At 52.3% G+C, this 23,695-nt stretch overlaps 3 protein-coding genes across 13 annotated transcripts in view; 1 reads left to right on the top strand and 2 right to left on the bottom strand.

The window, feature by feature from the left end:
• Positions 1-1,573: 1,573 nt before the first annotated feature.
• PRRT3 (proline rich transmembrane protein 3) lies at positions 1,574-9,121 on the top strand. 2 transcript variants are annotated; one of them, XM_014451333.2, is made up of 5 exons: positions 1,574-1,863; positions 1,940-2,338; positions 4,427-5,498; positions 5,702-5,860; positions 6,443-9,121. In XM_014451333.2, exons 3-5 carry the CDS (start codon positions 4,484-4,486, stop codon positions 8,197-8,199), a joined length of 2,931 nt encoding a protein of 976 aa, XP_014306819.1. In that variant the 5' UTR covers positions 1,574-1,863; positions 1,940-2,338; positions 4,427-4,483; the 3' UTR covers positions 8,200-9,121. The 2 variants fall into 2 exon arrangements, with proteins under 2 accessions (XP_014306819.1, XP_023605437.1); XM_023749669.1 differs by lacking the exon at positions 1,574-1,863 and having other exon boundaries at positions 2,014-2,028; positions 2,137-2,338.
• Positions 9,116-16,665, bottom strand: CRELD1 (cysteine rich with EGF like domains 1). 2 transcript variants are annotated; one of them, XM_014451347.2, is made up of 11 exons: positions 16,374-16,665; positions 16,000-16,192; positions 15,692-15,774; positions 14,011-14,121; positions 13,607-13,698; positions 12,540-12,716; positions 12,360-12,455; positions 11,125-11,208; positions 10,878-10,973; positions 10,533-10,667; positions 9,116-9,784 (listed from the first exon to the last, which is right to left on the bottom strand). In XM_014451347.2, exons 2-11 carry the CDS (start codon positions 16,171-16,173, stop codon positions 9,570-9,572), a joined length of 1,263 nt encoding a protein of 420 aa, XP_014306833.1. In that variant the 5' UTR covers positions 16,174-16,192; positions 16,374-16,665; the 3' UTR covers positions 9,116-9,569. The 2 variants fall into 2 exon arrangements, with proteins under 2 accessions (XP_014306833.1, XP_014306832.1); XM_014451346.2 differs by having other exon boundaries at positions 16,000-16,664.
• Positions 16,666-16,924: 259 nt separating this feature from the next.
• Positions 16,925-23,695, bottom strand: part of IL17RC (interleukin 17 receptor C) — an 11,171-nt gene continuing 4,400 nt past the window's right edge. For 4 of the 9 annotated variants that reach the window (XM_014451342.2, XM_014451340.2, XM_014451338.2 and 1 more), the window contains 10 exons: positions 22,273-22,327; positions 21,992-22,176; positions 21,841-21,891; positions 20,150-20,198; positions 19,874-19,995; positions 19,536-19,595; positions 18,960-19,008; positions 17,836-17,931; positions 17,681-17,719; positions 16,925-17,584 (listed from right to left, as the gene is read on the bottom strand). In XM_014451342.2, the coding sequence (XP_014306828.1) occupies positions 16,953-17,584; positions 17,681-17,719; positions 17,836-17,931; positions 18,960-19,008; positions 19,536-19,595; positions 19,874-19,995; positions 20,150-20,198; positions 21,841-21,891; positions 21,992-22,176; positions 22,273-22,327 (1,338 nt within the window). In that variant the 3' untranslated portion in view covers positions 16,925-16,952. The remainder of the gene's footprint in view (positions 17,585-17,680; positions 17,720-17,835; positions 17,932-18,959; positions 19,009-19,535; positions 19,596-19,873; positions 19,996-20,149; positions 20,199-21,840; positions 21,892-21,991; positions 22,177-22,272; positions 22,328-23,695) is intronic. The other 5 variants (XM_006083856.3, XM_006083855.3, XM_014451341.2 and 2 more) reach the window with 4 other exon arrangements.

The following is a 23,695-nucleotide window of genomic DNA, read 5'->3' on the forward strand; positions in this document are numbered from 1 at the left end:
CAAATAATTATCTGATCTAATTTAGAGTATCAGCATGTAAAGATGTATGTATTTGTATGTAAGGATGTTTATTAATATTGTTTCTAGTAGAAAAAAACTTGTAAACCACTATCAGTAGGAGAATACTGGGAGTGTCTGAGTAAATGATCGGGCATACACATCATGCAAGACTGTGTAGCTCGCTGAAAGAAAAGGGTGGAACTAATAGGTATTACCTTCAAAATGTTTCCACATATATTGCTTGAGGCAAACAAAGTTATAGAATAATATGCATGGGGGGGGATGAGGACACATTTGTAATACCTTAACTAATAAAGAATTTTAAAAAAAGAATAATATGCATAGTATGATCCCATTTGTGTAAACAAATGCATGTACATATGTATTTTAAATGTTTTTCTTGATTTTAGGCAAAGAGAAAAAGAACCATCAATGTGAGTGAACATTGATCGGCTGCGTCCTGCACAGATCCAGCCCGCAACCTGGCCATATGCCCTGACCAGAAATCAAACTAGCAACCTGTTGGTGCATAGGAGCATGCTCAGCTAACTGAGCCACACCAGCCAGGGCCACATCTATGTTCTTATAAGCAAAGGAAACAGTATGATGTTTACTGTGGGTACATTTGGGAGGGCACAGTTGGAGAAGCCAATGCTAAGACAGTTAACATGTTCTTTGAACATTTCTGTGTTGTTTGAATTGGGACGATCAGGATATATTATTTTTAAAATTCAAATGACTGAAATTTAAATAATCAAACAACAATCTACCCTGGAAATTTCTCCATGCCATTAAAGATACTCTATCACATCTAATGACCACATATATTCCTGTGTGGATTTCTCTTAATGTACTGAACCTAATGTTGGATATGTAGTGTATCAGGAGCTGTCCAAAGAGGGTCCAGGAGCATTTTGACAATGTCTATCAGAATTGAAAATGTGCAGACCCATAGATCTAACCATGCCTCAGGTAAGAAACTATCTGACAGGTACACTCATACATGTGTATAAAGATATCTATGCAAGATTTGGTCCCTGCCTCATTATTCTTTTTTTAAAAAATAAATCTTTATTGTTCAGATTATTACAGTTGTTCCTCTTTTTCCCCCCATAGCTCCCCTCCACCCGGTTTCCACCCCACCCCATACCCTTACGCGCCCCCCCCACTGTCCTCTTCCATAGGTCCTGCCTCATTATTCTTGCTAGCGAAAGGTTAGAAACAACCTACCTGTCCAACATCAGGGACTATATAAATAAAAATCACAGGCTGACCATATATTGCAATTCTCAATAGCCGATATAAGAAATGAGATGGATCTGTAGACATGTACATGGAAAATGTGCCAGGATATATTGCAAAGTGAAGGGGGAAGGCAAGTTACAGAACAATATGTACAGTATGATCTCATTTCTCTTTAAAATATATATGTGACTGTACATTGAAAAAGATCGGAAGGATACACATCAAGCTGTAAGTAGGCTTTACCCATACGTATGTCCGTATCCCTGTAAAGATATAAGTAGAGCATAAAGGAAGTGAGCTCCCCATTCCCTTAGGTATGCAGAGATCAGCTGCCTCATTCTGAGCGGCATTATGGAAGGAATTTCCACATCACTCAGGGGTGAGCTAGGTCCCCTCTTAGCCCTGAGAATCTCAGAGAATGGAGAGGTCCGGGCTAGGAGAGGAATCCACGCCTAAGGGGAAAGGGTTAAGTGAGGATGCGGTTGCTGTGGGCGGGCTCAGCAATCGGCAGCGCCAGGCTCTGTTAGCCAAGTCTGAGCATCGCGGAGGATGCGGCGCTGCAAGCGGCTGCTGGGACACGCGCAAGGTGAACGCGGGGGCTGCCTGCGCGACGCCCAGGTGAGGAACTGGCAAAGGAAGGGGGCAATGGTGGGGCCCAGGCAGGGAGCATGGCCTGCAGCCCCGGTCTCAGCAGGGCGCAGAAGGGCCTGCACCAGAACCCACCCCCACCCAGGACACTGCGGGAAGGCGCGGAGCCAGGGGCCAGGAGAAGGAGGACGAGAGGTAACCTGAGATGGGCCAGCTCCCAGACGCTGCCCTGCACTGCCCTCTCCCTAGACCCTGAGACAAGGAGATACCCCTCCCCCCCAAAAAACCCACACATTTCTCCAGCAGCTGGAACCTAGTGCTGGGCAGCCCCCTCTTTGTCCGCAGATGCCCACATCTCTTGGATTTGGGGTGGTGAGCAGATGGCATATGCTTATTGAAGGCCCAGCTCAGCTGTCTCCTCCTCTGCAAAGCTTTTTGGACTCCTCCCTGTGCAAAATGATCTACAGCGCGTTTCACAATGCCTAGTATGACTGTGTGACCTTGGGTGAGTTGCTCAACCTCTCTGAACCTCGGTTTCTTCCCCTGTGAAATGGGTATACCCACACCTGCTTGTGTTGGGAGGGTTGTTTGAGATCAAGGGCATTCAGCTACACTTAGCACAGGAGCCTAACTGGGTAAGAGCTCAACACAGGAGTACCGGGAATCGAACCAGCAACCTTTATGAAGGAGTACCTGTGTTAGGGGCCTTTCAGTCAGTCCCCCTCAGCTCACCCCCACTCCTGACACTAGAACTGATGCTTCTCTTTGGATCCCCAGCACCTAGACTGGGAGAGGAGCAGAGCATGGAGCTTGGTGAATGTCTGAGAAATGAGCCAACAAGGATTTAGGGCAGAGTCTAAACGCATTTTGGGGGATGGGTTTAAGGGGTCTTTGAGCCCCCTGAAATTGTCCACAAGTTTTGATGAGCCTGGGCATTTTCTTGGGGAGAAAGCCTGGAATTTCCATTGGCTTCTCAGGGTGTCTGTAGGCCACCAAGGGTTAGGAGGCAGGGAGATGTGGGCACAGCTATTTCCCAGAGGAAAGGAGCAGGGCCTTTGCCCCTAAACATGCTGAGGCCTAAGCTCTCCTCCCCTCTTCTGGCTGTGGGGTCCTTCCTGCCTCCTTGGCTCAGCTAGAGACTCTCAGGAGTGGAAACTTTAGGGACTGTATAGCTGGGGCAGGTCATATGTTGGGGGGCTGAAGACAAGAAATGGAAGATGCAGATGCAGCCTTAAGGAGCCTCAGGCCAGGGTGGGAGACAAGAGATGACTATACTATGTGACCAGGGTGATGGGAAGGGGTGGAGGGGGGTGTCAAGGAAAGAAATGTCTACGCTGAAACAAGCCACTGTCATATCTTACCTGGCTTTCTATGCTGGCCTCTCTCCCTCTTTTAAAACATTGATTAGAAGGTGAAACTCCCATGCTTAACATCTTCATTGGCTTCCTGTGACACCTAATAAAATCCAGGTGCCCTACCCGGGTGTACCAGTCCTCTTGGGATCTAGCTCGGTCTTTCTGATTTCATCTCCTGCCACTTTCTCCATTTGTTGAGCTCCAGTCACACTGCCTTGTTATTGCTTTAACTCACCTACCTCATTCCTGTGTCAGGGCCTTTGCACTTTCTGTTCCCTCTGCCAAATGCTTTTCCCCCATATCTTCAAATGGCTGGCTCCTTCTCATTCAGCATTGAGCTTAAATGTCACCTCAGAGAGGCTTTCCTGGCACCCCTGTGTAAAGTATCCCCCCACCCATCCATCTATCTCTTAATTCTGTTTTCTTTTCTCCATAGCTCACCTTATTTAACATCACTCATCGTCTGTCCCTTACTTAGAATGCCAGCTCCATGAGGGTAGGAATCTTGCCAATCCTGTTCACTGCTTTGTCCACAGAGCCTGGCACATAATAGATGCTCCAGTTAGTTGTTGAAAGAATTAAGAGCTTTCTGGACAAAGGGAAAAGTAAAAGAGCTCTAATACTTATGCTCCTCTCATAGGCCTGACCCGTTATGTGTTCTGTTATGTAAGCATTATAAGAGCCCTTTACAGTTAGGTACTCTTTTTATACCCATTTTACTGAAACTCTGATACAAAAAGGTAAAGTAACTCACCCAGGAACTGGCAAAGCTGGGATTCGAACCCAGTTCCCTCCTCAAGAGCAGGGGCCTCTTCCTCTGCACCTCTCTGATATTTGAGCTGGGACTTCAAGAACAGGATTTCAGCAAGTAAAGGAGAAGGGAGAGGGCATTCTAGGCAGAGGGAATGACAGGAGCAAAGGCATGGGGCACCAAGCAGCCCAATAGGTGTTGAAGGGTAGGGGAGCAGCCTGGTGTGGCCTTGGGAAGGCCAGGAAAGGGTCTTAGTTCTCTTCTGAGGGTAATGGGGAACCACTGAAGGTTTTGAATCAGGGTAGTGGTGTGAGCAGAGATGCAGTTTTAAAAGTTCACTCTGAGATTGACCAGGAAGCAGGGAAAGGGGTTTGGGGTGGGGGAACCTGCCTCCTGTCGCTCTTCATCTTTTTCCATCAGCCCCCTTGGGACAGTCATAGGAGCCTCTAACACTCACATGTCATTCCCCCTCCTTTTTTTTTTTTAGGCTATTCCAGTGAGGACTGGAAGTTGAGGGTTCTAGACCCAGGCATCAGAGTGGACCATGGCCTCCAGCCCATGGGGCCATGTACATGGCCTCCTGCTGCTATTGCTGCTGCTGTCTCTGGGGGCTGGCCCTGCCCTGGGCGGGGGCCTTCCCAGGCCACAAGAGGACTGGGAACCACACCTGATCCCAGGAGCCCACCCCAGGGGCCCTGTTGGCACAGAGCCCAAAGCCTTCCTCTGGCAGAAGTCCAGAGATGAGAGCCCTTGGAACTCCAGTGTCCCCCAGGTCCCTGCGGAGGAGGTGCCTCAAAGGATCGAAGAGTCTCCCCCTGGCCCAGCCCTGCATGGACCTCAAGCAGCCCAGGGCGCTCAGAGAGAAGGACTCCCAGTAACTGATGACTTCCAGGTGGCTCAAGGGCCAAATTCTCAGGGCTGGACAGGACCTCCTGACTCACAGGAGCCTCTGGAGCAAGATGCACCAGCACCCCATCCAGTGGGGTCCCCCCATCTCACTTTCATCCCAACAACTCCCCGACTCCAGCTCAGGGTAGCCACAGTTCCTCCCTCCCCAAGGGAGCCTGGAGGCCAAGTGGGACAGCGACCAGTTAGAGATGAGGGTCTGGTTGCTGAAGCCAAGCCCAGGGTCTCAGAGACATCCCCCTCAGCCCACCAGGATCCTCCCCACACATTTGCACCCCACTCAGGCACTATCAGGAGGCCAGTGCTGGAAGAACAGGGTGGGGGTGAGGAAGACTTCCAAGAGGCAGCTCAAGGCCCCATCTTCACCCAGCAGGATCCAGCAGCCTCTGTGATTGGCTCAGTATCCCCAGTTGAGGTGGCATCCACTCAGGAGCCTGGGTTCCAGCCAGGCCTGACACTGACCAGAAGCCTTCCTCCTGCCAACGAGCTGCCAGCTGAGCCCCCCAAGAAGGCTAAAGGTGGGGAGATCTGGGCAGTCAGTTTTCCAAGTCCCTCACTGAAGCAGGCTGACTTCCCTGATGTTCAGGGCTCCCCAGGACCCCAACCTTCAGGTCCTCCAGCCTCAGAGACTCCTCATGAGCAGCCCAAGCCAGGTAGGTACCAAGGTGAGGGTGCCATGCAGGGCTGGGAGGGGCAGCGTTCCACAGCAGCTGGATGCCCCAGTTTCTGTGTGCCCCCTGGCCCCATTGGGTCCCATTTTCCTTTCTGAGGGTGATTGTGTCTCCCTCCTGGGGGATGAGACTTCGGGGACTGCTGGAGGGGTCAGGCAAAGTGATGACTGCTTTTGTCATTTCAGAGATAGCAGCAATGAATGGAGCAGACCCCATCTCTCCCCAGAGGGTGAGAGGAGCAATGGGGGCCCCAGAAACTCCCAAGGCCCTCATCCCCCCTGGCCCCTCGGACCCGGGCCCAGCTACAAACCAAACGGAAAGTCCTGTGAGGAGCCTGCAGCCAGGTGAGGGCATGGCTGGGGGTTTGGGGAGAGTGGTGCTCTGTTTAATAACTAAGAATTGTGCGAGGTCCATATGGGAGGGTGGGGAGTAAGTGAGGACAAACAGCTCTTAAAGGAATTGGCAAGGACCTCCTTCAAACAACTTGGGATAATAAACTAATACTTACTGGGTACTCTGGGAGAAGTCATGTGACCTTTGGGGGCTAGAATGTTCTTAAATGTAACATGGATGTATTTAGTGCAGTGATTCTCCAACTCTGGCAAATCACTCGAGGAGCTTTTAAAAAATTCGCACGGAATCCTGATTCAGTCGGTCTCCAGGTGATTCTAATATTAAGCCCATGCTGAGAACTGCTGGTATATTATTAATAAAAATGGCAGCTCGCATCCATTTAACACTTACTGGGTGCTGGGCACTATGCTAAACATTCAGTCCTCACCACAATCCAGTGACGTAGGTGTTGCTACCACCCCCATTTTACAGCTGTGCTTGGAAAAGTGAAATAACTTGCTCATCACATTAGGGAATAATGTAAAATCAAAAACATTTTACGAAGGGCTGTTTTAATATCGTTATTATTGCAGACGAAGCCGAGGAGTGGCCGGGGCGCCCCCAAAGCCATCCCCCAGCACCCCCAGTCCCGGCCCCCTCGACGTCCCGCCGGGGCCTCATTCGGGTCACCACACAGCGCGCCCTGGGACAGCCAGCTCCTCCGGAGCCCTCGGCCAGCTCCATGGCATCTGCCCCCGCCTCTAGCCCTCCGGCCAACGCCACCGCACCCCCCCTGCGCTGGGGTCCCCTTCGGCAGGTGCTGAGCTTTTCCTGGGAGCTGCACGTCTATGGGGTAGGGGTGCTCTTTCTGCTGCCGGCGTTGCTGGCAATGGCCTCTCTGGCAGCCGCCTCTACGGGGCCCTGGCTGGCACTGGTGGCGGCCGCGCTGGTGCTCCTAGCATCGGGGCTGCGATCTGCCTACATGCTTGCCGACCCCTACGGCTCGCAGGCGCGGCTGGGCTTACGCGCCGGCCTGGTGCTCTACAACCTACCCTTCCCCTTGCTGCTCACCGCGTTGGCGGCCCTGACCCTGCTGGGACTGGGTGCGGGGCTGCCCCCGCAGCTGCAGAACCCGCTTCTGCTCGGAGTCCTGGCGTTGACTCACGGCGTGGGGTTGCTCGCTACAGACCTGCTGTCGTCGACGCCGACGCTCAACCTCCTGGCTCAGGGCTTCTCGTGCGCCTGGGGCGCAGCCGTGGCTCTGGGCACGCTCTGCCTGTGCCGGCGCCGCCTGCTGGACGGGCCGCGGGGCTGGGACGCCAGCCCGGGGCCGCGGCTGCTGGCAGTGGCGGGCTCCCTGGGGCTGCTGGCTAGCGGTTTACAGCTGGCAGCTGCCCTCTGGCTGTACCCAGGCCCCGGCCGCGTGGGCCGCTTCTCGTGGGCCTGGTGGGGAGTCCATTTCTGGCTGCGCCTGCTGGAGCTGACCTGGGCCCTCGTCTTGGCCCTGGCTGCGGTGGTGGCGGCGCGGCCCAGGCCGCCCACGGAGCATGCGTGCTGGGCGAAGCTGCGGCGCCTGGCGTGTCCTGCGCCCTCGGGCAAAAGCGAGGTGCCGGAGCGACCCAACAACTGCTACGCGGGGCCCAGCGGCGTCGGAGCAGGCAGCTTAGAGATCAACAAGAGCCTCATCCGCAACCCGGCGGAGGGGGCGCCGCCTGCCACACCCAGTTCAGGCGCCTGGGGCTCGGCTGCGTCACTGGGCCGCGGCCCCCAGGGTGGCCCGGTCCTCTCCCGCAGCAGCGTGGGGCCGGCTCCGTCGATGAGCGAGCTGGACCTGCGGCCGCCGTCACCCATCAACCTGAGCCGCAGCATCGACGCCGCGCTCTTCCGAGAGCACTTGGTGCGCGACAGCGTGTTCCGACGCTGCGGCCTGCGCGGTCTGGCCTCCCCGCCGCCTGGGGGCGCGCTGCGGCCGCGCCGGGGCAGCCATCCGGACACTGAGCTCGACGGTGTGGGCTCCTTGCTCCGTGGCCGCTGCCGGTCGCTCAGCGACGTGCGCGTCCGCGGGCCGGTCCCACCACACGTCGTGGATGAGCCGGATCAGGTGGCTTCTGGCAGCTCCATGGACAGCTTCTCCCGGGGCTCGCTCAAGATCAGCTGGAACCCGTGGCGCCACGGGCTGTCGTCGGTGGACAGTCTGCCCCTAGATGAGCTGCCCAGTACGGTGCAACTACTGCCAGCCCCAGCCACCGCAACTGCTCCCAGCCGGCCCATAGAACCCCGGAGTGCGGTCCAGCCTTCCTGCAAGCCAGGGGACTCTCGCAGCGCCTCCAGTGACACCATTGAACTCTGAGCCGACCCCACACTGTTGCAGGACCGGCCTTCAGAGACCATATGGCATGGCCGACTGGGACAGTTGAGCCCTTAAAAAACTGGCATCCTGGGGCCTGAACCTGATTGCAGCCCCTGGAAGCAGCCAGGAGTGTCCCCAACCGCCACCCGCGTTTTTTGTTTTTTAAATATCTCTATTTTTTTCCAGCAGGTATTTTGCACAGAGGCTGTGATTTATATGGAATACAGGGTGGACATGCATGGATTTAGTTATGGGGAATGGGGTCCAGGTACCCCAAACACCCCTCCAGACTCCCCATTGTGGAAGGATGAGACTCACTTGTCTAGATTGAATGTCCTCTTTGTGCCAAAGAAATAAACCTTTAGGACTTGGCTCATGCCTCCCTCTGGCCATGCCAGGATCCTGTTCAGAGAAGAGTCGGAGGCCACACCCTTCAGTAATTCCATGTCCAGTATGTGGGACAGGGGGACTTCCAAAGGAAAGGGCACTGGACCCCTTAGCAGCTTTAGAAATAAGGCTATCGATATTTTATTGAACATCTATTTGTTGTACACTGTCTTCAGCTCTTTACATTCACCACCTTATTTAATTCTCATAATAAGCCTGAGTGGAAAGCATTATCAAGCCCATTTTATAAATGAGAAGAGTAAGGTTCAGAGACAAAAGTCATTTTGTCCAGGGTCCTTTGGCCCAAATAATAGCTGATACTGAACCCAGAAATTTCCATCCCTGAAGCTGGGTCCTCCATCCCCTTCTCCTAACACAACTTCAGGGCCAAGCCTCTCCTCCTTTTACTCTTCCACCAGGGTAGCCCTCAATTTCCCAGGGTTTTAGAAAAATTTCCCAAGGGTCAGGGCCTCTCAGTAGCTTAGGCCAACCATGGGAGTGGGAGGGCAGGCAGTAAAACTGAAGCTTCTCCGTTTTCCAAGACCTTTCTTTATTTCCTGAGATGAATAAATAAATCAGTGGCTGAGGGGTGAGGGGTGAGGGGTGGGGGAGGTGAATACGGAACAGGAGCTGGCAGCATGCAGCTGGCAGGAGGAGGCTATGATGGACTCACCCCTGCAGGAGCCCACCCCCTCATCCTGGAAAGGGGCCAAAGCTCACTAGCAGCCACTAAAATCCACACACATTATGAAGTCTGCCCAGTCTCCTCAAGGCCAAGATCCTATGGCTTCCATTTTTAGGGCTCCTTCCGCATCCCAGGGGCCTCACCTGCCCAGGTCTGGGTGCCTCGGCTGCTCCATAGGCGGGTAGGGGGTACTTAGCCTACTCTCAAAAATAAAGCCAGCCGCCTTGAATGTCCAGGCAGGAGAGAGGCCTGACTTCTGGAGGCCTGGTGGGAGGAGATCCTGCAGGCATGGCAGAGATTATCTGCCCTTGATGAAGCCTTCCAGCACACGGTCACTGCGCTCTGACAACCAGTAGCCGGTCATGGCCGCCACGGCCCCAATGAAGATGGCGGTAAAGACCAAATCACCCTTGGCAGCCAGCGTGGCCAGTGCACAGATGATGACACCGAAGAACATCTGCTGCAGCACCACCAGCTCATCCTCTGTCATCTCTGAGAAGAAGCCCGCTGACTCTGCGAGGAATAAGAAGCACCTGTCACTCCTCCCCCATTCTTAGAGTCTCCCACGCACCCAAGCATCGCTGCCACGTGCCTGCTGGGCGTGCCAACACGTGATGTCATTTACTGCTGAGAACGACTCTAGAGGGGCAGTTATTATCCCTGTCTCACTGAACGGGAAACTGAGGCTCAGAGAGGTAGAGGTTTGCCCAAGGCCACGTGGTGAGCAGGTTGTGACAGCACGTGCTATGTGTACTAGCCCAGCTCCGGAGCCAGACTGCCAGGATTCAACACCCAGCTCTGCGACCTGCTTGCTGTGTGGCCCTGGGCAAGCTGCTTCATTTCTCTGCATCCTAGTCTCCACTATGGGGATGAGAAAGATACCTACAGCGTTGGATTTGTTTTAGTGTAAAGTAAGTTAATACATGCAACATGCTTGGAACAGTGTCTGACATATGGCAAGAGTTGTGGAAGTGATCACTACTGTATCATTGTGGCTGTCCATCTCACCACACCATGGCCTACAATAGCTCTCAGAGGGCCAGGGCTAGGACTGGTCCCATTGGACAGACGAGGAAAGAGGCTAGGGGAAGCAGAGTAATTTGCTGCCAAGCCTATTTTCTTTCTACCCCAGGGAGGTGTGAGGCCACCAAAAGCTACTCCAGAGAAGATGTAGGCTTCAGGTCTCAATGCAGCCTCGCGGGGGCTGAGGGGTTGTAAATGCTTGGAGAACGGGTTTGGTGGGGGCCAGGTTGGGACTCACCTGGGATCTGCTCCTTCACACAGATGCCCTCAATCTGTTTGTAGCCCTCAGCACAGACACAACGGTAACTGCCCTCGGTGTTCTCACATTGCTCGTTCTCTCCGGGACACACCTCTGTCTCACACTCGTCCACATCTTGAGGGAGGGCAAGGAGGGATCAGAGCCCTGACTTCCAGGGTCCCACAGGCAGCACCCCGACCCTGCCTCGTTCACATTCCGGCACTCCCTTCTGCCCTTACCCAGGTAACATTCACCCTTCCCCTACCCTGTTCACATTCCAGCCCCTCTCAATTCATGGTGGCAAGGCACTCCAAGGTACCTGGGCCCCACTGGCTGGAGACTCACCGAGACACTTGGAGCCCACCTGCTGGTAGCCAGGGCTACACTTCTTACAGCGGCCTGGCCCTGCCCCCATGCAGCCCAGGCAGGCCTTGGCACAGTCTGGAAAAGAGAGAGGAGAGAGAAGGTTAAGAGCTGCCCCTAAATCCAAGGGGTTCTGGTGCCAGAGAAGGCAGAAGTTTGGGGGGAACAGGCGTGGAGCAGCTCCTCCTACCCTTCCCACAACCCCCCCCCTGCAGGAGTGGACACTCACCTCGGCACTCATAGGAGCCCTCGGTGTTCACGCAGAATTGGTCGGCTCCACAGTTGGCTCGCTCTGTGCCACACTCGTCGATATCTACAGAAAGGCCGGCAAGATGGGGAATTTCAGTCAGTTCACTAACAGGGAAGCTGAGCCCAGAACTGTTGCAGAATGGAGTTGCCAGGCTCATATGGTGTGGTAGCAACGGCAGGCTGTCCACCAACACAGAAGGAGAGGTGCAGCTGGACTCCAGGCTGCCCAGGCAGAGAGTACATTTTCCAATCTGCCTTGCTACTCAGTATGGCCTTGTGGTTGAGTTCTGGCCAACAGGATGTAAACAGAAGTGATGTGCTCCACTTTCAGCTTGGCTTTAAAACAAAGGGCTTGGACTCATCCATGCACTCTCTTTCTTACTTCCTGAGTGCCAGGGCATGGAACACAGAAATGCCTGGGAACGAGCCTCAACCACAAAGGCAACACCCTACGGATGACTGCACAGTAAGAAAGAAGGAATCTGGGTGCTTGAATGATTGTGACAAAAAGAGCGTCCCTGACAGCCTGGACTACTTGCTCTGAGACTGTGATTTAAGATAAAAATAAACCTCTCTATTCTTTAAGCCATAATCTTTGGGGATCTTTTTGTCACAGTATCTTAGTCATTACTCTCACTTATACAAATGGCTAGGTTTGAGACAGACCAAGTCTCAAACCCAGGTCTCCTGACCCAAGTTCAATATCCTCATTCCTCTGGCTAACCCTTTCTCAATTGAACAGACTTGGTCTAAATCAGTGGTTCTCAACCTTCTGGCCCTTTAAATAGTTCCTCATGTTGTGACCCAACCATAAAATTATTTTCGTTGCTACTTCATAACTGTAATGTTGCTACTGTTATGAATCGTCATGTCAATATCTGATATGCAGGATGGTCTTAGGCGACCCCTGTGAAAGGGTCGTTCGACCACCAAAGGGGTCTCGACCCACAGGTGGAGAACCGCTGGTCTAAATGGCATCTCCTCTAAGAAGCCTTTCCTGATTCCTTACCATCACCCAGCTGGATCAGGGACATCTCTCATTGTACAAAGATCAGTCTGTACTGTAAGTGCCTGGTTAGTTTTCTGCCTTCCCAACCAGGCTGAGATCTCCATAAAGATGGGAACTGTGTTGGTCTAGCCCAGAGATGTGGGTATTGACGAAGAACCAAGCCCAGGCCCCTCTACCGCCCAGACCTAAGGCACAGCCCCACTCACCTACACACTTGAGGTGATGCAGGGCCCAGCCCCTCTTGCACTGTAAACAGTTGGATTCCTCAGGTCCTGAGCAGCGGGCACAGGGGCCAAAGCAAGCTGGGGGGAATGGCGGAAGTAAGAGAATGAGCAGGCAGGCATCCCATCAGCCCCTGCCCAGCGCCTCACCTTTTGGCTACCTACCCGAACATACCAGATGGCTGGCGTTGCGCTCCACCTCAAAGTAGCCGAGGCTGCATTGGCCACAGGCCTCACCCCCATAGCCGGCTTGGCAGTCACAGTGCCCGCTGCCCCCTCGAGTCCCTTCCCCTTCACAATGCCCGTAGCCACCGCAGGGCTTCTCTGTACCCCCAGGACAGGCTGTGGGCAGACACCAAACCGGGTGAGATTGTAAAAGCAATCTTGTATATAGAAAACATTAACATTTTTTGAAAGAAAACTTAATAGTAACATAATATGTTGTCATAAAACTGTATGAAATTTACTTAACCACACCTCCACTATGGAACAATTAGGTTATTTACAAATCTTTTCTTTTATAAACACTGACTTGATCATCTTTGTCACTGACTCTTTATCGGCAGCTTCTGGGGAAAGATTTTTCTAGATGTTTCTCTCTCATTGATGTTTCTAGCTCTCTATCTCTCTCCCTTCCTCTCTGTAAAAAATCAATAAAATATATATATTTTTTTAAAAACTGTATAAAATTTACTTAACCACTACTCCACTATGGAACAATTAGGTTATTTACAAATCTTTTCTTTTATAAACACTGACTTGATCATCTTTGTCACTGACTCTTTATCGGCAGCTTCTGGGGAAAGATTTTTCTAAAAGGGGCTGGTAATAAATTTAGCTCCTGAATCAGAACTGTGTGTAGAAAAAGGTGGTGACAATGGGGGCATCAAGACAGCACCTGCCAACTGTAGGAAGGTCCCCTTAGTCCAAGGGATGGGGCCTGGTCTGACCCCAGGCATGGGAAATGAGGGGTGGAGGTGGAAGCATTTCTCAAATACAAGATAAAGCCACAGCAGCATCTGACTCAGTCTAACCACACAGACATCTTTTTACAGAGCCATTCCCCATTGATTTGCTCATCTCGTCAGCCCTGTGAGGCAAGTAAGAACCAAGGTCCAGAGAAGTTATCTGAGCAGCCTAAGTGCACACAGCCAGCTAGGGGGAGAGCCAGAACAAGAGTCCTGGCCTCAGCAGTCCCCTCCCATCCCTTAAGAAGAACTTGAATCACTCACGAAGGCAGGAGGGCCCGAAGGTGCCTGAGGGGCAGCAGAGCTTCAGGGAATCTGAGCAGAGCCACTGGAAGAGGTCTGGGGCTTCCTGCTGCCTGAGGTGGGGAGGTGGTGTGACAGTGAGGGGGCCTTAGACAGTGTCAGAGATGCTGCCCATCCCCCAACCTCCCACCGAATCTCTGATACAACCCAACGCATAAGACCCCTAAGACCACCTGACCAACGCCCTTTCCTCATTTGGCAGAGGGGCAAACTGAAGCTCAGAGTGAGAGCTCCTTCAGCAAGTCCTTAGCAGATCTGGGTTTGGAAGGAGCCAAACAAGGACACAGCCCCTAGCATGCAATCCCCTGCTTTACTACTTGGCCCTGCCTGTGGCCCCTCCCTGGGAAAGCCCCCACACCACTCACTTGTGAAACCACCAACTCTCCACCAGCTCCTCGCTCAGCTCCAGCAGGCGATGGCACTCGAAGTCCGACTTGCTGCACACGTTCTCAAGCACCTCTACCAGGCGGGTCTCACTGGCCAGACAGGGCAGAGTAGTGTGAACACATTCCACGACACCCACCAGCCTCCTTAAGGTCTCTCCCACCACGTCTCACGCCATGACAGGGTCAAAGGAAAGGGCATAGGGCATAATGGAAGGGATACTGGTTTTGAGTCAGACAGACCTGAGTTTGAATCTAGTTGTATGACCTTGGGCAAGTCAATCTCTCTTGAACCTGTTCTCTCTTCTGTAAAATGGGGACACCACCTCCCCTACAGGTTTGTTGTACGAGACCTTAGTTCCTGCCTCTGCACAGTGGAATATATACTCTTGCTGGGTAGATGTAAGTAAAAATATGTCATATAGCAAGTGTTGGTGAGGAAGTGGAGAAACTGGAACCCTCCTACATTATAGGTGAGAATGAAAAATGGTGCAGACACTGTGGAAAACAGTTTGGCAATTCCTTGATAAGTTAAACATGGAATCATCATAGGACTCAGTAATTGCACTCCTGGATTTGCACCCAAAAGAATGGAAACAGGTGTTCAAACAAAAACGTGTACACAAATGTTCATTGCAATGGTATCCGCAATAGCCAAAAGACAGAAACAACCCAAATGTTCATCAAATGATGAATGGATACACCAAATGTGATATATTCATACAACAGAATATTATTAAGCCTTAAAATGGAATGAAATATTAATATATGCTACAATATAGATAAACCTTAAAATTTTTGATAAGTGAAAGAAACCAGACATAAAAGACTACATATTATAGGATTCCAATAGAAATTAGCAAATCCATAGAGACAGAAAGCAAATTAGTGATTGTCAAGGACTGAGGGGAGAATGAGAAGTGACTGCTTAATGGATATGGAGTTTCTTTTCGGGATGATGAAAATGTTCTGGAACTAGTGGTAATACTTTGCACAACACCGTGAATGTACAAAATATCTCTAATGGTAAATGTTATGTGTTGTATATCTACCTCAATAAAAAATTAAATATACATAAACACACACATATAATGGATTATATCTTTAAAGAGTCTGACACAGTGACTGGCATATAGGAGGAGGTGGTTTTAAAAAACTGCAAAAGCCCTGGCCAGTGTTGCTCAGCGGATAGAGTGTCAGCCCGCACACCGAAGGGCTGCGGGTTCGATTTCTAGTCATGGGCATGTACCTGGGTTACTTCACCTTCTACCACTCCACTCCAGCCACTTCTCAAATACTCCAAGCTCAGTCTCACTCTGTCCACTTCTCTTCCCTGATTGTCACATAGCTTGCTTCTTCACTTCAGGTCTCTGTTCAAATGTCACACCTTGGACACCATGCTTCTCACCATTCTGTAGTCCACCCTGTTTTACTGTTATTCACCTTATGTGACATTATTTATTGCCTTATTCACCACCTATCTCCTCTACAAGAATGTAAGCTATTTGAAGATGGGATTTGGCTTGCCTTGTTTACTGCTGTACTATAGATATTCAGTGATTATTTGTTGAATGAGTAAGCACTCCCCAAAAGGCTCTAGGTCCCCACTCGTAGAACAGAGACTGGGAGGTGAGCTATACAAACCCAGCTTTCCAGCCCTTACCTGTCTTTGTATTTGGACAACTTCTCTTCTTCCCAGGCAGTATTTCCACCTCCAAAGTTGTCCCGGTTGGTTCTCTCCAGGCCCTGGAAATGGAGAAAATTAGTAATACCTAAGTACGGACGTCCAGTGCCTGGCGCATTCTAGCACTTCAGTCTTTCACTGACCAGGGAACAGGCACAGAGGCCACACAACTAGTTAAGTAACCAAGTTGGGACTTGAATCCATACAGACTTGCATCCCAGATCTCCCCTCTCTCGGCCACTTGCTATAGCCGCCGGGCCCCTCCCACCGGGCTGCGGGGCACTCACCTTGTTGAAGCTGTCGACCAGTCCCCGACACGTATGACACGGATGGGGCTCGGTTGGGGGCGAAGACTGGGGAGGTGGAGAGGGCTGCAGCCAAACTGGGCCTGGGAGGCTGCAGAAGAGGCTCAGGCCCCAGATCAGAGCTGGGACCAGGCCCCTTGGGGGTCGCGGGGCCATCCTTTCCCAGGCGGGGGACCTATAGATGGAAGACATGGGTAGGGTGCGCTGGAGGAGCCAGGTGAGAAAGGCAGAGTCGGTGCTGAGATGCCAGGGGTCTGGGAGCCCAGATCTGTTATTTTAAAAAGGGAGGCTGGACTGGGATTCGGGCGAGAGAGGGTATGGTGGGGAAATGAGCCGAAATAAGTTATCCTCGTTACCGTTGGGGAGGAAGCCTGCACCCTTGGCAAGGAAGCAAAAGTCAGCCCATTGTTTTAGGGTCTGAATGTAGGTTTATTAGGGGCAGGATCAGTGGAATTAGGTAGAAGGGGTCAGATTCCAAGTATTGGGGGAGAAGAAGCCGGATGAATGATTTGCGTGGATCGGAAGAGAAGGGGTCAGGTTCAGGGCCCGCAGGCCGCAAAAGCACGGCCCGCGAGCCGGCAGGGGAGGATCCAGATCCCTGAGATTGTGGGGGAGGAAGAGACGACGCACCCAGCCTGCCGCAGGCGCAGACCGCTGTCTCCTCGGCGCCACCTCCTCTGCCGCCTGCGTCAGACGTGCCACCTCCGCCAACCCCGCAGCCCGGAGGGCGGAGCTCACGCCGCAGCCAATGGTGACGAGCCATGTACCGTTGCGTCATCCCACCCCAGCCAACCAGAGGTGGCGCCGGGCTGCACCTGTCGGGCAGTTAAAGGGCCGCGGGGACCCGGACCGCGGGCTGCGTGCCAGGCTAGCGCCGCGCTGTCAGAGACACACATTAGAAGAGACGTGGATAGAAAAAGAGCGTCTGCCTTTATTCAAGTCCTGTCCCCCGCCTCGGGTGCCATCTCGAGTCCTGTCTCCTGGGCCCCCGGGGGCAGGAGGCAGCTGTCCAGGGCGGGCTGAAGGGCTCGAGACACTCGCTCCGCCCTGTTCGAGAGCCACCCGGGGCGGGCGGCGCCGGGCTCCTGCAGAGTCCGCAGGAAGTCGGGCAGCTGGGAGGGCAGGGCGAGGACTGGCACGGCGCGGAACAGGGCGGGCACGGCATCCGGGTGGAGCAGGCCCTCGAAGTAGGCCCCGATGTAGCGGCCGGGCGCCCGGCCCTGCAAAAAGTCGGGCAACACACAACTGAGCGAGGCGGCAAAGGCGTCGTGCGGGCGGTGCGCCCCGGGCGCCGCCGACGTTCCGTCCTGCAGCCACTCCTGGCACAGCGCCACGGCCCCGGGCGAGAAGAGCAAGATCACCATGCCGCCCTCCTGCAGGATCTGGAGCCGCTGTGCGTGGAACCAGGCCAAGGACCCCTGCGCGCTCAGCTCACGTCGACTCCACAGGTCCACGGCCACGCGCAACGGCAGCTGGCACAGCGCCGACGCCAGGGTGCCGACGAGGCGCTCGAAGCCCGCGTCGTCGGCCGAGTACAGCAGCAGAGCGGCGCGGCCCCTGGCGGCCGCTGCGGAAGAAAACAGAGGGGGAAGGAAGATGTGAGATGGCCTGAGGCCCAGCCCGCTGGGGGCGGCCCCCCCGCCGGGCGCTTGCTCACACTCACCCCCCGAGTAGACATCCTCCTTCAGGAGCCTCAGCCACCCTGTTCAGGGAGAGGGGCGGAGGCAAAGGGTGAGCTCAGATGCTGCTTCCTGTCTCTGAACTCCCAGGCCCCATCCAGTCCTACCTCTGGGGAATGGGGAGCCGGAAATGACTCACCTTTCACATGGTCCTTTTTGAGGAGGAGGAGAAGGAAAAGCACAGCAGCAAAGACGAGGCAGGCCAGCCACACCAGGGCCCAGCGCTGGTGGATATCTGGGAGGCCAAGGGGAGGAGATGCGCTGGTTAGAGACCTTACACTTACACCCCACTTCATGAAGGAGAACTGAAGTAAGTTGCCCAAAGTCCACAGCACTTAGTGTCAGAGCCAGAATATGAATATAGACCCATCTACTTGGGTGACCTTGGGTAAGTGACTTCACTTTGTTTTTCACCTCTGTAAAATTGAGATAACAATAGTACCTACTGATAGGGTTGTTGTGAGAACTACATCTGTTAATACACATAAAGCACTTGCAATGCCAGGCCATAGTAAGTCCTCAAAGGTCATTATTATTGTCCCTTAAGCCTAGGGTGGCTGGGTCCTTGACTTCACTCTCTCCGGTGACTGCAACAGCCTTTTGATATCCCTGACCTCTTTTTTGTCTCCAATTCATTCACCACGTGGCATACCCAGGGATCTTTTAAAAATACAAATCTGATTATAGTCTTTTGGAAAGCTCCTGCTACTCTTAAGGTAAATTCCCAATTCCTTACTTTGGCTCCCAAGGCCCTATATGGCCCATGCATTCTCAGCTCACGATAGGGGTCTGCCTCCCAAGGCATTCCAGCCACACTGACCACTGTGGAGTTCCTCAAAAAAGCACCCCACAGTCTTCACAAAAATGCATCTCTAACTCCTTCACCTAGATCAGCCTTCAGAATTCAGCTCAAACCTTTCCCCTGAACTCCTTACCCCATCACGGTCAGGTCCCTGTTACATGCATTCATGGCTTTGGACACTTACTTTGTAGAGAGTGCTTCAATAGCTCACACCTACCAAATGATTTGGGGCTAATGCCTTTCTAGCCTTCTATGACTGGGGTGGGGGCATGAATTGTATCTTGCTGATGCTGGGATGGCCTGCAAGCTCTCATCATGGTTTCTGAATGAGTGAAGAATGACTCTTTGATTTATCTGAGCCAGGGAAGGACATTGCGTGTGTTGCCCGCATGAGTGGTTCCTGTCAAGATTTCAGCTTCTAGAGAGCTGTGAAGAGGAAGGGCCATTCTTGTAATACTCACACTTGTCCATGGGGCAGGCCCATAGTGCTCTCAGGTCATTATCCCACAGCTGTAAGACACAAACAAAACCAAGCCCTGAGCCGTCAGCTTATGGTTCAGCACTCACCAAATTCTCGCTAGCCTGATCTCCAAAATTTCCAGCCTCAATTATGCATATTTCCCCACACACATAGCAGGTTCTCGCAAGCTACTCTGGCTTTGCTTATGCTTATTGCCTGGACTGTGCCTTCATGCCAGATCTGGCCCATAGGAAGAGACCCTTCCTTGGTTCTCCCTGGAAACCAGCGCTTAGCACATGTGAATGTTGTTATCTGTTTATGGGTTTTTAGCCAGCAGTGAATAACTTGGGGACAGGAACTATGCTCCTTCAAACTCTTAGCTTCCCCAGGACTGGAAACAAAAAATCACAAATAGATGGTGGATGGGTGCTAGAAGGACAGTGAGGAGGCCTCTGCCTGGGAAGCGTGAGTCTCCCTGGTGCCTTCAGGCACAGGAAGGAGTGGAAGAGGCCAAAGGTAGAGTGTTAGGGGTGTTGCCCTTGGATGTTGGGGCAGAGCTCTCCTGCCACCTACTCACCTGCAGACACTGTCCTGACTGCAGGTCTTGTAGTAACTGCTCTCCAAGGCGAGCTGCCCTCTGCCAAACCAAGGGGAAGGAGGCTGTCACCTAGGGGCACTGCACCTAGGAGACCACCAGGCTGCATGCAGCTGGGCAGAGTGAGAGGATGGCACTAGGAGTTGGGAGATTTCTGAGAGACCACTGAGAACAAGGCCCAGGTCTGAATCACCCTCATGTCCCCAGAGACCAGCACAGAGCCTGGCTCAGAGGAGGGGAAATTGAATAGAGGGAAAATTTGAGGCTAGTTTTGAGATGGAACTGGAGAGGTATATGGAGAAGGGTCCCCCAGCCCTCACCGTGGAGGCCCTGCTGAGCAGTGGGGTGCAACCACTGGGTTCCAAGGCACAGACTGATCTGTTGTCCTGGGGGCCTCGTGTCTCCACCAGCAGCATATCATCCTTGAGGGGCCCCAGAGAATCTGAAAGGGATGAGAGTCCACTCTTGAGACCCAACCTTGCTGGAGGCTGCCATGTGCCCCCCTCATACCTGACCTTCACCCCTAGGAGCTGGCATTTCCAGGGTTCACCCCTATTGCGATGGCCCTGTCCCAGCCTCCTGCAGGCCCTACTCACCAGACCACAAGCACTCTTGCAGCTGCAGCTTCTCCCCACTGCTTACCTGCTTGGAAGAGGCCAGGATTAGGGGCATAAAGAAAGGCAAGAGTGCCCTGGCTGGTTTTCTCAGTGGTTAGAGCGTTGGCCCGAGGACCAAAGGGTCATGGGTTTGATTCTGATCAAGGACACATGCCTCAGTTGATTATTTGATTCCCCAACCTGGTTGGGGTGCTTGAAGGAGGCAGCCAATCTATGTGTCTCTTTCATGTTGATATTTCTATCTCTCTTTCTCCCCCTCCTCTCTCCATTCCACTCTCTCTAAAAAATCAATGGAAAGAGTATCCTTGGTGAGGATTAAAAATAAAAAGAAAGAAATGCAAGGGCCAAGACCAGAAAGATCTGGAAGTAGAAGGGATAGGCATGGGGAGGCCTGTTGGGTTGGGGGTTCTGCACTCTGGGCCTGACCTTAGGCAGATCTGGGTGATTAGGAATCACGCCATCTTTCTCAGCTTCAGCTTTGTGAGGTCATCTCTGCTAACAGGACTTGGGAACCTAAATTAGCTCTTTTCACATCTGGCAAGACACTTTATACATTCCCATCTAACTACCTTCTCAAAGAGGCCTCACCTGACTGCCCCACTTGAAATTGCAACCTTAATCCTCACTATCCTTCCCCACATTTCTCCATAGTATTTATATACAATTTTTTAAATCTTCACTAGAGGATTTTTAAAAAAATATATTTTATTGATTTTTTTACAGAGAGGAAGGGAGAGAGATAGAGAGTTAGAAACATCGATGCAAGAGAAACATCAATCAGCTGCCTCCTGCACACCTCCTATTGGGGATGTGCCTGCAACCAAGGTACATGCCCTTGACCAGAATCGAACCTGGGACCCTTCAGTTTGCAGGCTGACGTTCTATCCACTGAGCCAAACAAGTTAGGGCAAGAGTGTTTTTATTGAAAAAAAATAATTGTTTTTTGAGAGACAGAGAGAGACATTGATGGGTTGCCTCCCAAATGCCCCTGACCAGAGATGGAACCCAAAGCCTAGGTATGTGCCCTGATCAGGAATCAAACCCACAACCTTTTGGCGCACAGGAGGATGTTCCAACCAATTGAGCCACCTGGCCAGAGCTTTATATTAACAATTTTAACTTACTATAATAATTTACTTATATCTATTGTTTACCTTCCTCCATTAGAATATAAGCTCTCTACGGATGAAAACATTTATTGATTTTATTCACTGACCTCTATCCCAAGTGCCTAAAACAGTGCCTGGCACATAGTAGATGCTCAGCTGCCTCCTGCACATCCCCTACTGGGGATGTGCCCGCAAACAAGGTACATGCCCTTGACCGGAATTGAACCTGGGACCCTTGAGTAACATTTGTTGAGTATTTAGTCTGTGCCAGTCCCTAGTGTGAAGCGCTTCTCTTATTTAATCTTCATAACCACTCTATAAAGTCGTTACTGCTATCCCCATTAAGCAGATGAGACTGACCTTCAGAGAGATGCAATGACTGGCTCAGGGTCCCTGGCACTGCTAAGGCAAATAGTGGAACTCCTAAAGAGGAATCCCATAACCACTTCGCTCCAAGAACCCAAGGATCAAGTGGGTCCAGAACACAGTGTCTTGTCTGGGGGTCCCTGCGGGTGGGAGGAAGGTTCTGCTCCCAACACTGCTCTGGCGCCCCCTTCTTACCTGGACACAGAGGTTGGGGTGGCCTTCCAGCAAAGGGAACTCCAGGGCTTCCTGTGGAACGAAAGGAATGGGAGGGGTGGTAAGAGGTGGCCCCCTGGGCTTGCCTTCCTCCTCGGACCCTGGGCTTGCCTTCCTCCTCCGCTTCGCTTACGTTCACAGTGACATTTTCCCGGGGCAGCGGTGGGACCAGCGGCTGGCAGGAGCCCCTGCCCGGTGCCTGCCAGCACAGTGCGGCCTCGGCGGCGGGCAGCGAGCATGGCGCGACCAGCCTCCAGCCCCGCGGGGGCAGCAGCTGCAGCCGGGCAGCCCGCCAGAGGTTACGGTGTGCGCGGGTATCTGCAGAGAGAAGGCGTGGTCACTGCGAGCCCCACACGCGTCAGTCTGCACGGATCCCACCCCCGATCCCACCCTGGCCCCTGCGAGTCCTCTCACCATTCTTAAATGGGCAGATGCTCGTTCTCACGGAGTCAGGTTCCAGAGGCCACACCTGGAAAGGAAACAGGGCTCCACGGTTAGGTCACCCCAACCAACCCTCCAGGGACACATGCAGGCCCACTGCTATTCATTCGGCTGATTTTTCACAAACACTTGTCTGGTCATCCTTTGCAAGGCCCTAGAGAGGTACACGTTTATTCTTTCAGCAAACCCTATGTCAAGATCTGGCAACATCTTTGTTTAACAAACTTTTTTAATAAATCGATTTTAGAGAGAGAAGGGGATTGGGGGAAAGACAGGGGGGGGGGGGCCTCGTGTCTCCACCAGCAGCATATCATCCTTGAGGGGCCCCAGAGAGTCTGAAAGGGATGAGAGTCAGGTATGAGGGGTGAACCCTGGAAGTGCCAGCTCCTAGGGGTGAAGGTCAGGTATGAGGGGGGCACAATGTCAGGCATTGTGCAAGGCTCTGGGGAGTTACTAAATTTGAATTAGCTATTATTTTTTTTGCCTTCAAAGAAAAGACAAGTGCACAGTTGAAGTAAGGATAAAAATGTTTATAAATTAATAGATTGGTCACTCATTTATTGAGCGTCTGTTGCATTCAAGAAGAAATGAGACAGGTGCCCAAATAAAAAAGGAAATGGACAAGGAAGGACAGACGTACAAGGAGATGTGTAGATAGGCCAGGAGATTGCGGGAAAGAGGTGACATGTGAGCTGGAAGGATTTGGTTGTATGGAAAAGAAGTGGGGGCATTTCAGGTAGTGGGAACAACCTGAGCAAAAGCACAGAGGTGGATATATCTTGATAAGTAGCTCCATCTGGAGGGAATAAAATTTCCATCAAGGGGAATCGTGGGAAAGACCAGAGAAAAGGTTCAGTTGGGGGTCAGAATATGGGACTCAGAATGCTAGGGAGTTCTGGGAAAGGAGGTGGCATGGGAAGTTATTGAAATAGTCTAGAGGAGATATGATAGAAGCCCAAACTGGACTAAAATGGAAAGGAGAGGGAAAGAGAATGAAAGGCATTAATGTCAGAGGTCAAATAGATGGAATCTGATGACCAATTAAATGTGCAATCAGAGGGAGAGGAAAGAACCAGCAAATATAAGCCTACATGTGGCATACTTCCTTATAACAGCCCTATGAAGCTGGCACTATTACTGGTATTCTTCCCATTTCACAGATAGGAAACAGGCTCAGAGAGGTGAAGTGACCTGCCCAAGGTCACACAGCTAGCAAATGGTAAGAGTCAGGATTCAAGCCAGTCTGAGTTCACAGCACATGCTCTACCCTCCGGGGAGCACAAGAGGAAAGTGGAGGAATAGAGGAAGACTTCAAGGAGGAAGTGACATCTGAATGGGTCATGAAGCATAAGTAGGAGTCTTGTGGTTAGAGGATCAGGAAGAGTATTTGAGGCAT

This window comes from Myotis lucifugus, unplaced genomic scaffold (assembly GCF_000147115.1).
Source record: "Myotis lucifugus unplaced genomic scaffold, Myoluc2.0 scaffold_8, whole genome shotgun sequence".
Lineage (NCBI taxonomy): Eukaryota > Metazoa > Chordata > Mammalia > Chiroptera > Vespertilionidae > Myotis > Myotis lucifugus.